General features: G+C 39.1%; 2 protein-coding genes across 3 annotated transcripts in view; one reads left to right on the top strand and one right to left on the bottom strand.

Moving 5' to 3' along the window:
* LOC108118070 (neuroglian) overlaps window positions 1–7,279 on the top strand; it is a 37,745-nt gene extending 30,466 nt beyond the window's left edge. Inside the window, exons 5-8 of one of the 2 annotated variants that reach the window (XM_017230611.2) lie at window positions 30–197; window positions 252–629; window positions 698–801; window positions 4,394–7,279. In XM_017230611.2, coding sequence (XP_017086100.1) covers window positions 30–197; window positions 252–629; window positions 698–801; window positions 4,394–4,647 — 904 coding nt within the window. In that variant the 3' untranslated portion in view covers window positions 4,648–7,279. Of the gene's footprint in view, window positions 1–29; window positions 198–251; window positions 630–697; window positions 802–2,525; window positions 3,700–4,393 lie in introns of those variants that run through there. The other variant, XM_017230613.2, reaches the window with a different exon arrangement.
* Window positions 7,280–7,950: 671 nt separating this feature from the next.
* Window positions 7,951–11,546, bottom strand: LOC108118073 (integrator complex subunit 4). The gene is made up of 2 exons (XM_017230615.2): window positions 9,324–11,546; window positions 7,951–9,252 (listed from the first exon to the last, which is right to left on the bottom strand). The coding sequence occupies exons 1-2, from the start codon at window positions 11,406–11,408 to the stop codon at window positions 8,281–8,283; spliced, it is 3,057 nt and encodes a 1,018-aa protein (XP_017086104.1). The 5' UTR covers window positions 11,409–11,546; the 3' UTR covers window positions 7,951–8,280.
* Between the last annotated feature and the right edge of the window lie 1,047 nt (window positions 11,547–12,593).

Here is a 12,593-nt window from a genome sequence, read left to right as displayed (position 1 = left end):
ATACTTACTATATCTTACGATATTCTTAGGCACTATATCGAGAAGACAACTCTAAAGGACGCCATCAATGTGGTACCGGCCACGCCCTCTTTCTCCTGGGAGCAACTGCCATCCGACAACGGTCTGGCCAAATTCCGCATCATCTGGCTGCCAAGTACAGTAGGTCATCCGGGCACACATTTCTTCACCATGCACAGGTACTTATCTAGCTGGCTATATTGAAACTTTTCTAATCATATTTCCAAATTCAGGATTAAGGGCGAAACCCAGTGGATCCGCGAAAATGAGGAGAAGAACTCCGTCTACCAGGAAGTGGGCGGTTTAGATCCGGAGACCGCCTACGAGTTCCGAGTAGTCTCCGTAGATGGTCACTTCAATACGGAGAGTGAAACGCAGGAGATCGACACGAACACCGTTGAAGGTCCGATAATGGTGGCCAACGAGACTGTGGCCAATGCCGGATGGTTCATCGGCATGATGCTGGCCCTGGCCTTCATTATCATCCTGTTCATCATCATCTGCATCATCCGGCGCAATCGGGGCGGCAAGTACGATGTCCACGATCGGGAGCTGGCCAACGGCCGGCGAGATTATCCCGAAGAGGGTGGCTTCCACGAGTACTCGCAACCGTAAGTTTATATAAAGAAAAGGGATATATTAATAACAAGTCGATTAATGGATTTACATTCAATTTCAGGTTGGATAACAAGAGCGCTGGTCGCCAATCCGTGAGTTCAGCGAACAAACCCGGCGTGGAAAGCGACACCGATTCGATGGCCGAATACGGTGATGGCGACACAGGTTAGATTTTTTCTTATATACAAATATATATCGAGCAAGCTATCATATATCATACAATTATCGATTATATAGAGTATATCATCTGATTATCATGAAAAACGGTAATGCTGCGTTTGGAATGTTTTAAAGTGTTTTTTTTTTTATCATTTTTACTCACTAAAACAGTAGATAGAAGTAAAGAATCCTACGAAGTTAAACTTAGAGAACTTTTCAAAATACTTATTTTGCCATATTTTTTATAGAAGCATGTTGTACTTTACAGTTACAGATTAGATAGTGATAGGTTTATTAAGTATTTAAAAACGCTGCATTACCGTTGGTTAATCATACCGTATCAGTTAACAGTTATCCTTCAAGGGTTACGTTTAGCACCTCACAAGCCCCTCATTACGTTTTTGCTGTCTCTCTTTGGTTGTTTTTTTTTTCACTCTCTTGATTTCTTTTGCCACATTTGTTTTTGGTTTAATCACATTGATGACGATTGTGTGTTCGATATGAAATATGAAAACGGATATAATGATCAGCTGTGGCCACTGCCGCCGCTCGTGCCGCTGCCGCAGCCCGTAGCAAGTCGACGTCGCTGCCAACATCAGCTCAACAACAACTACAACAGCAAAGGCCATCACTGCCTCAGTCGCCGTCAACATCGGCGTCAACTGTTCCATCGCTCCAACCACTCGCCTCGTCCTCGTCCTCTACCACTCCAACTTCCATCTCCTCCCCTTCCCCCGGCAGCGTTGCCCCACCCTCATACGAAATTTGCATGGCGGATGCTGAGCAGCGCCAAGCCTAAAAGAGAGTGTGGAGCAAAAATGAGAGAGCTTTGGATTCTCTCCCCCAATCCGACGTTATTGTTGTTCTTGTTATCCAATCAGTCAGGTAGCTCTTCCACCTCCTTAATTCATTTGGCTGCCTGTTTCCTGTACGGCTCTTTCGTTTCCTTGCGCTTTAAAAAGAGAGCTTAATGGCAATACAGGGTTTGTTACGTTAATAGCATTAAAAAGGGATATAATAATACAACTCTTGGTACTTGTGTAAAGAAATCATAATTGTTAATTTGGTTATGATTTCACTTTGATACTATACAGTAGTACCTTATATTTATAATCTTTAGAATTCAATCAGAAAATACCTATACCTAAGTGCTCTTACCCATTTGGCTTGTCAATGCTATAATTTGACCGCAGCTGTAATTGTCGCCCTCTCTTTATTTCTGCCGCTTCCAAAATGCTGCATGAAGTTCAAGGCTCTGTCCCAATCCTTCCAGCCAACCGAAGAGAGCCGTTTGCCGTTATAAAGCCGCACCTGCGCTTTTGCTTTCTCTAGATGGATTCATTGATCTCTGCACGATGTTGCTTTTCCTTTTCAGTTTGTTGATTGTTCGTTCTCTTTTAATACTAACAACTCTCACTAAAGAGAATCTACATTCATATGATCTTCACAAGTGGTGCCAATCTATCGAGAATATCGATGGAAATCGATTTTCATGTGCACGATCGATCGAGGATAATACCAAAAGCATTTCAGACAGTTTACATACATACTTTGTGTTTCTTGTTATGTGTTTCTTGTTTATATGTTTCATATTATTTATTATTATTTATTGCACAAAATTGTATTTATATTTTATATTTCTATTATTTTTTTTCTTTTTCCTAAACACGTAAAATGATAAAATAAAATCAAAACTATGTAAAATCGACAACGAAAACAAAAAAATACAGGAATGAACGAAGATGGATCCTTTATTGGCCAATATGGACGCAAAGGACTTTGATTTAATTAGTAAGCAGCGCGCCGCAACAGCAACTCAAAAAGAAATATATCGAAAACCGAGCCCTTAAACCCCAAAAAAAAAACCAACAAGACCAAACACCATCACAGCAGAAAATTCAAAACTAATAGGAAACTACTGTACCCAACTATAAATGGGTATCAACTAAATATTATGCGATTAAGTGCAAAAACCACGATTGATTTAAAGTATATATAAAAATAGAGGTTTTATATATAACTATTAAAATTTAAAGAAAATGTGTAAAAAAAAAACAAACAAACGCAAATCAATACTGCCAAACAACCATGAACAAGACAACAGCAACAGCAACAACAACGAGGATGCAGCAATAAGGCTATTAAAAAATATGAGTCTTCTTCATTGGAAGGAAAAATAGTTATCAAAAAAGAAGAGGAAAAGGAAAATGCATGCAAATTAAAGCAAATAATGAATAATGGAAAAAAATCATAAGTTTATCTGGACATTAATCAGGCAGCTGCGTGTAATTTTTTTTTTGTTAAGAAATTTAAGAAAATTTTAAGAGGAAAATGAAGCTCGCTTTTAAAATTACTCTATATATTGCGCACATGTCTACCTGTCCCACTCTGTACCCCGGCACTATGTATATCTCTGTCCCGCTCTCTTTCCCATTCTTTTACTTGTAATGCATAAATATTTATAAATATAAAGCGTAAATAAGTTATAATTTAATAATTTTTTTATAAAAACAAAAAAGAAACCAACAACACTCGAATGTAAAATCTCCGTTTTAGTTTTGGCCGTAAATCGAAATGAAAAACCCTTTTAGCTTACATGTTTACTACTTTATTTAAGCCAATTGTGTGAATTTTGTTTTTATTTCTTTATTTTATTTTTTGTAATTTTCTTTAGTTTGTGTAATGACTTTCGCTTTGATTTTGGACAATGCAACAGTGTTCTATAATGTATACATACAAGAAGTCTATTTTTTCAGTGTATTTAATATTAAAGAATGAATGAAGGGAAACACATCGTAATTATATGAAAATATAATTTTTTACATATGTTGATGTATTTTCGCATATTAAATTAGAAAGAAAAACAAATAAAATAAAGAAAACCGAATAATAAACAACGACAAATCGTGTAGACTTTGAAATTATTAAAAAAAAAAATGCCTTTGAAGTAAATTAAATTGCATGCCAAAGTAAGCTTGTTATTGAATTTCGATAAAGACGAAGTCATTTACGTTCTTTGTTTTGGTTAATCTTCATTTTGAGCTGACATATTTGCAAGGTAAAGTTGAATATATCATTATTATACTTTTAAGTAAATTATTTGTACCTGTAGTTGATCTGTCAAGTATTTTTAGTTTAACAAACCTCTGCAGCTTCCAGAAACCCCAATCCCTAAAAACAGGCACGAAAATTATAACAAAACTAATCGAATAACAATAATATTAACTCGCGTATAAATCCAAAGCTAAAGCTCACTGGTGTTGGTTGTGATTAACATGAATTATAAAAAATAATGACTAACACAGGAAAGACACAATTTCATGTTGTTTTTTCATAACTTTTATACATAATATTATGATTTCAATAATTGAGGAATGTCGCCGAAATCCCTGAAGTAGTAGTCTTACTTTAATTAGTTAAAGAAATCAATCCATATCTTAATAATATATTACAAGCCTTCAGAGATTTCCGTAGTACTTCCAATTATGTTAAAACCTTGGTTAAAGATCATTAAACAGATTGGAAACTCATTATCTATAAAAACTAGAGCTTAAAAAATATATGAAAAATAATATTGAAAATATGTTTTTTACCACAGGACAATTTACCGAGGATGGCTCCTTCATCGGCCAGTATGTTCCTGGAAAGCTTCAGCCGCCGGTTAGTCCACAGCCTCTGAACAATTCCGCCGCGGCGCATCAGACGGCGCCAACTGCCGGTGGATCGGGAGCCGCCGGATCGGCATCAACTGCCGGAGCATCGGGATCATCTGCCGGCGGAGCAACCGCAGCCGGAGGAGCCTCGACCAGCAATGGAGGAGCTGCAGCCGGTGCCGTGGCCACCTACGTCTAAGAGGCGTGGCTGGGATTCATTTGCCCCGTTGTTCTTCTGATTTTCTTCAAAACGATTCATAAATCCCTTAATCCAAACCAAAAAAAAAAAAAAAAAAACTTTGTGTAATTCTATGTGTAAAACGAAAACTGCTTTAAGTGTCTGCAAAAAAGGAAAACCATTATAATTAACTTAAAAGAAAAACAAAGGAAACAAAAAGAAAACAACTGTAAAGTGAAGGAGAAAACTCGCATGAATTTAAAGCATATAATTTTGCTTCTTTTGGCTTATAAAATTATTCTAGCAAACAGTTGAACGCCTTTTCAAAAAAAAAAACAAAACAAAAATACTTTTGTATAAGCTTAGAAAAACAAAACAAAAATTGAATGTAAACGTTGATAAAATGAAGGAAGAAGCTGAAAATTTTATGATTGATGCCTGTTTGTGTAATAATTTTTTTTTACTAAACTACATTTTAGTTATTAGTGGCACAAGGATTTATATCTACATGGAAATCGAGTCGAGTTTTATGAAACCAAAGAGCAAGGCGAATTGTGGAATCGAGAGGGAATGGAGGCAATAGCGAAAGGATAACATATATATCGATTCCAATCTAAACTAAGATTTGTTCAAAATGTACAAAATATAAGGCTTAAACAACAAACATCAGGCAGCTTCGATCAACTGAACGATTGACTGAATTGCGAAGATAATGCCTTGACTATTTTGCAATCAATTATTCGAGTATACAGTACAGAACTGCTCGTTATCTGAATATAATAACCAAATATCGATGTGTTCACTTAGCAGCAAGTCAAATATTCAACTTGACCTCGATTACTTTTCGCCACAATCAAAGACTTAAAGGCAAAGGAGCAACAGAGCAGATTTTCCAACAAGCCAGTCAAAGGAATAACTAAACTTACAAATTCCCCTCGTCGGCAATTCGTATATATATTGTATATCGTATAAGTTCCGATTTTCGTCCATAGTCTAATGCAATTTTTCGCGTATAGTGTTTAAACAGAATCCTTTCATTTTGTCCATTAATTATTTAAGTAAAGCAAATTAGTTAATTAACAAATTAGTTGGCCCACTTGTACGAGTCGCGGTCATTGTAACCTATTATAATACGCAGCTAAAACCTAAAAACAACCTATAATTGTTCTATATGGTACTCCCTTTTATTTTAAATGAAAATGTTAAAACCCTCGAGATGCAATTTGCGTCTCTGGTTTCCACTTAATCCAGATATCTGTAATAATAAAGATGTATTCATAATTTTTTTTAAAAACTAAAAACACACAAAGTGGCATTAGAATCTAAACAAACACAAATAAAATAAATGATATGAAAAACCAAAACAAACACAAAGAAACACAATTTATGTTTTTTGAAAATCTTCTTTGCTGCTTTGAAAGAAGAAGAAATGCTTTGTACTTTGTAAGAAACTCGATCCGAATATATCTACTAATATACGAGTAGGATGTATAAATATTTGTTAGTGCGCTTAAATCGACACACAAGAAACACAAACCAGGACTCAGTTTTTGAAACATTGATTTAAATCGGTTTAGTTTTATTTGCGAATTAGGCAGTATATTAAGTGCATTAGATGGATAAATAAGCTTATGATTATTTGGTCTTTAACGAACATACAGGGTTGCTTAGTCAAATTTTTGCATAGATTTAAAAACGAAAGGAGAAAGGATAGAGGATGAGGCGTGTAATTTGATGACTCATATTTTGTGCACTGCGTTCTGTTTGTTGTTAAATTTCAATTAGCTACTTATATAATGAACTATAATCCCCCGGCTTCTGCGCATAGTTTTCAATCGAATCGAAATAACCCAAAAACGTAAAAACCAAACACCCAGACCTCCCTGAAAATCGAACCCACACAAAAATTGGGAGACAAACGAACGATCCACAATCCACACACAATTCACCTGCACCACGCATATCCCAACGATTGATATAACAGAATATATACGAGGAGGAAGAGTATAGAGCGGATGGGACTAGGAAACTAGATCAGAAAGGACATGCAAGGACAAAAAAACAAATGACAAAAGAACTACATAAAACAATACAAACAAAACTTGCTATACAAACGTATATATGTGTATATGGATATATGATATATATTTACAGTATAGAGGACAACGATCTAAATCTAATGTTCATGACAAAGCGATATATATATATATATATACAAAACATATAGAGAGATGTATAAGATTTTGCATAGATATTGTGATTTCCCCCAAAAATAAAACAAAGGAAAACTGAAAATAGTCAATAACAATTCGGAAGACCGAAAACTCAAAAGTAAACAATTTAAAGTAAACTAATATTTCCTCTTTTGTCGTATTAACTAAACAAACTAAAGTGTTCATCAGTGGAACAATCGAAATAATCGTTCGTTTTCGATGACCGAGCCAGAAAAAGCGATATCTATATCGATAACGGTAGCAAAAGAACCACAACAACAACAACTGCACTGCCTGTGTCGGGTTCTATTTTACATTAACATTAACAGAATCACAAACATTAACACACTTTATTAACCGCCGCTTGAGGAATTCAGAATTCAGTGAAAACCAAACGCAAATCAAACATACCGACATGCAAACATTTTTCAAACTAATAAAAAAAAAAGGTAATTTGCACAATACTGTGATTCCTAGCTAGAGACAAAAAGACACGATGAACAATTAACGATATAAACGATTAATTATCGACTTTTGTGTGTGTTTGTGTGGTTCGGAAATTAATGTCTTTGTATTGTATATTTTTCACAGCATATTGAAAAAATGTTTACAGCAAGAACTACTTATCTAACCACTCAGTAATATCCAACTTGAACAATTTACTTGCATATGATTATTACGATTATTATTGCTAACCAAAGGCCTAAACAACAACAAAATAATAATATTATGCAGAACAAAATCGAAAAACAAATGATAAACACAAGAATACAAAAAGTACTTTTTTAAAATGAGTTTTTAGCGAATCAAATATAAACTTAAGATGAAAAAATTCGTATACAACAAACAAGCAGAAAAGAAAGCAGCGTCTATATTAAAATCACAACCAGATCAGAATAAAGCAGGAGAAACAAAATCTTTTGCCAAAGAAAATCAAAATGAGCAAATGGAAAAGTGCTATCCTAAAAAGATCAGAAAATGTGTAAGCTGTAAAACCTATAATGAGAAATAAACTATAGAAACTATATATAAAAAAGAAAATTAGGATGTTTTTAATATCAATAACTTTTCCTTTAACACTTTTTCATTTTTGTAATTAACGTATTTTCTCCACTTTTCATGTACAATTTATTTGATCTGGAAAAATTTATATGCTTTTTGCTACAGAATCTGTTAATTGAATTTTTTAAAATAGAAACATATTTTAATCAACTGCTATCTTAGACACTGATATATATAATTAACTAACAGTTGCTCGGTCCCCCGATTTATCTGATCCTCCAGCGGCTGTGTCGCCTTGTCAGCTTTTCACTCCGCTCCTTCGCCGTCGGCGCCGTCCACTCATAGAACCATCGACTAGGTCCGCTTCTAGATCACGGGGTCGTGAACCTAGATCTGCACCCACAGTTACACACTCTTTCTCATCCTCCTGGGAGTCAGGCTAAATGCCCCGTCTTACTGGTTTGGGTGCGAACAGCACCTTAGCCGGCTTGCAGAGCTCCAATTCGCTGCCAGGGCGAACGGCCAGGCATAACTGGATCTCCACCAGCGATGACTCTGTCCAAACACTGTGCGACAGCAGAATTGTCGTACGCAGGCGTACATTTGTCTCGTGCTCTCCCTGCTCCGTCATAATGGGTTTAAAGTCACTCCGCTTTGGCACCACCGTGTGCATATGTTGGTCCGGATACTTGATCTTGATCCTCATGTCTGCCTTTTGAGACTCCAGCAGATTATCGATCTCCGCTACAAAGGGAACAGCTGCTATTAGGCCAGCCGTAACCTTAATTACATTATCCTGCGATTGCAACGGACATGGCTCCAGGATGTTAGCCACACAGCGGCGTATTTTTTCATTGGCGGGTGGCAGGGCCAGCGGCGGAGCCTGCTGGACCAGCGGCAGAATCTCACGAAAGACACGACCCGGTTTTGGATCTGATATACTATCCAATTTGCTTAGCAATTGTTGAGTGAAGCTATCCGGCTGGGAATCCCTACCCTTTCTCGACGTTTCGTATTCTATCAATGGCAAAGCTCCCACCGGCGGCATATCCTCCTCGTCTTTCTTATTTGTCTTGATGAACTCACTGATATCGCCGGCAGTTTGCAGGAGCATCTGACAAGGACCTAAGGCACTTTGCGATCTATCCCTGACTACAAGAACTAAGTGCAGGGCGCAGGCCCTCAACCGCAGCTGCTTCACCTGCAAAATATCGCCGTAATTGAGACCAGAGAACGTGTGCTGCAGCTTCAGACAGTTTCGGATGAGTGCCGCCAGGGATTCCTTCAAGGGTACCCGACTACGTTGCGTGCTGGCGCACCGCTGCATCTGCTCAATCTGGATCTGCGCCGCTAAAAAGGTCTCCAGGAAGTTCGATGTGCCGTACATGCCCGCATCGATGGCTCCCAGGCGCTAAATTTTATAAAAATATCGAAAATGTAAAAATACTATTTACGAAATGGCAATCCCGAGGAAGTACTCACCTGCAGATTCGACTGAGCGGTTTGAAGCAGCTCTACGCGCTCGTCAGTCATCGTGAAGATCTCTTCAATGTGGCTAAGGATCATCTGAAGATACTCCGCTGAACTGCCCGCCTGACGCATAGCCGAATCGATCCTATGCGTGGCACTCGCCGAAGAAGCACCCTCGATGGGCAACTGAGGCACCAGATGCGGCATCGAGTCCCTCAGATATGCATAGTGCCGATGTGTCGCCGTGGGGAGCAGACTAATGATGGGCACCAGGTGTTCCGCCGCATTGAAGACGAGTATCAGGACACATAAATAAGCCGGGTCCTCGACATCACGCTCGGGCGTCTCAAAGAAGGGATGCACGTACAACAGGTGAACGGCTACAGCCATTACCAAATGTGGATGTTTCTGACCAATTTTGCGCATGCAGGCGTACGTTGATTGCCGATCCTGCGGGTACTTCGCCAACACATCCAGCAGCTTTTGCACCACCATTAGCAGGCACGTTTGCGTAGACACGCGACATGCTCCCAACATGAGATGCAAACCCTCGCGCACGTCCACTGAATAATCCTCAAGTGAACTCAACATTATTTCCAACTGATCCTCGCGCAATACTATGTGCTTAGCAATGGCCGTCAGACTGTAAATGGCCTTCAACCGGACGTCCTCGATTTCGTCGTTGAACATGTCTACAAGGAAATCTAAGCTGGTCACGGCGAAATCTGGCCGTGAGAGGGCTAACTTGCACATGGAGGCCACAGCTGCAGTTCGCACCTCCAAAAATTCGTCCTCTAGACCATGAATAAGGGCGCCGCAGGCTCCGCTGGCAATGATTGAGATGCTCCTGGCGTCCAGATGTTCTTGCGGCGCATCGTCCGCCCATCGCTTACCGGATGACCATTCGCCACTGGCCACCAGACGGGCTCCCCTCTCGTGCGCCGTGCGCTTCCGACGCAGGTTACTCATCAACTTCTTATCCAGTGTCTGGTGCAGGAACTCTCTGCTGACGGCCGTCATACCCCCTAGCAGTTCTGCTGCTAAGACACGAATCTGCAGTGAAAGATCACACAGAGCTTCGCATACCTTGCTAAAAGCGGCATCTATCATTCGCAACTCCTCCTGCTGGCGGTCTGAGGGTATAATATAGTCCGGATGCAGATTGCCCAGCATGAAGACCAGGCGCAATGCCTCCTTGCGCACACACTCGTAGTCATCCTTCATGGCCTCGACAGCGCGTTTGTACAGCACGGCAGGAAGCTCGGATCCACGCTCGCCGAGTGTCAGCAGGGCATGCAAGGCCTGGGCACGGACGCCCGAGTCCTGCGAGTCAATGTAAAAGGCTAGCTTCCACACATAGTGCCGCTCACCTTCCTTTTTTGTGGCGTACCGGCCCATCACCAACATGGCGTTCTTCTGTGTGTGCGTAGAACCAGAGCGCAATTGTTCCTTGGCTAAATGGGCCACCTGAGTGTTGTACGCCATGGGCACCAGATGCTTCCTGCGCTCGCCGATCCGAAACAGGCACATCATGCCTTGAGCGAGCACCTTCTGGGAAACCTCCTTCCTAAGCAGGAAGATAAAATAGTCGATGATTAGGGTCACCGCCTGCTCGGTGACACACTCGCAACCCAATCCGGATAACAGTTCGAGCAACTTCACCCGAATGGAAGTGTCACTATCGCGCTCCTGCATCTGATATAGCTGAAAGATCTTGTTGGACACCTCCTTCAGCTCGGCAAAATCCACATCCTCGTAAGATATCTCATCGGTGATCTTAACCAACAGTTCTAGCATTTCTCTGCTATTTCCTGTCGCCAATTGTGAAGTTCCCGTCGTCGCTGCAGGCGGATTGACGAGGGAGGCAGAGCCCGGTGCAACAGACGGTGTTGCAGTGGTCACAGTCGACGACCCAGAAGGTATAATATTTAAATAGACGTCCAGTTGGTTGAGCGCCGTCAGCTTTCGCTCCACGGTTCTTGCCTTTCCTCCCTTCCCATCGGCAGCCAGTGTTTGCAGGCGAAGTTTCTTCACCGCCGGCGAGCCATCCACCGTTTCCACGTAGGAGCCAAAACGCTTCTTGATGGCTAGCGCCATGGTTTCCTATACCTTTCCACGATTCAGCCAATGTAGAATGGAGTGCCGTCCCCCACCTGTTGGCAGTTTCGCTAAAAAATCCACTTTTTGAAGAGCCGCAAATTAGGAATGGGACATTATCGATAGTTTATTTCTGGTCGCCACTTTAGAACGCTTCATGACTATCGAAATAGATTTAATGTAGTAATTATACTAACTAAAGATTTTTATTAGCTTATTTTTTTTTATTTAACATATAAATTTATTGAACGACAATAATCGTTATAAGCTTCAGGTCATATTTTGAACCCATGAAGTGCAAATTATATTTAAGCGTTTAAGCTTACGTTTAATCATCTTTCTTTTATACCTTTACCAAATTAATATTATATATATTATCACACTTGGCATAATTTTAAACATGAGCCATCGATAACAAAATAAAGCAATCGATGTTTATGTTTTGCTAATGTTTTTTTTCTTAATTCTATAAGAAATCCTTATAACTTATACTGCTTTTGGCATATTCTAATCAACATTTTGTCACTTATCCGTTAACTTTTGATTATAAATTATAAAATTCGTATATATTGTTAGTTATGATGATACTTTACAATCCGAATAGATCAAATTGTTATCAGTCAATCAATGGTATTATCATATGATAGTGTAAACGTCAGCCTATTATACAGCTACCATTTGTCTTTTCAATCAGAACATTATGCTCTATGTCATGACTTTGCTCGTCATCTACTCGAAACCGTTTGCTATCAGGTTGTAATGCAGTCATAGTTAGCTAATATCAAGATCTATAAGTACTTAAACGGTAAAAGAAAACCTAAACCTGTGATTTACTTCGCTACAAGCCGTCCCAAAACTAAAATTCCTCGCTTTTTCATCATTCTTTCGCATGTAAGAAGCGAAAACAAAAATAATAATTAACTCAAAAATGAGCGGGCTGATGAATCAATGGTGATGAGCGATTCTACAACAATTGCACACCAAACTTGTATACCCTTTAAACGTATGGTGACAATATTTATATTTATTTATTTTTCCCATATTCTTATATAGTTTTCTAAATAGATACGATTATACCAAAGTTTTTAGTTTAAACATAAAAATATTTGTTTTGCATAAAAGTGGGACCATTTTACTTAGCAAATAGACTACCTAGTACCCGTGCGGACACCTTTCTTTTAGCGA

Source organism: Drosophila eugracilis, unplaced genomic scaffold (genome assembly GCF_018153835.1).
Source record: "Drosophila eugracilis isolate 14026-0451.02 unplaced genomic scaffold, ASM1815383v1 contig_498, whole genome shotgun sequence".
Taxonomy (NCBI): Eukaryota; Metazoa; Arthropoda; class Insecta; order Diptera; family Drosophilidae; genus Drosophila; species Drosophila eugracilis.
Note: the sequence above shows the minus strand (reverse complement) of the source record. Positions and strands in the feature narration are given on the sequence as shown.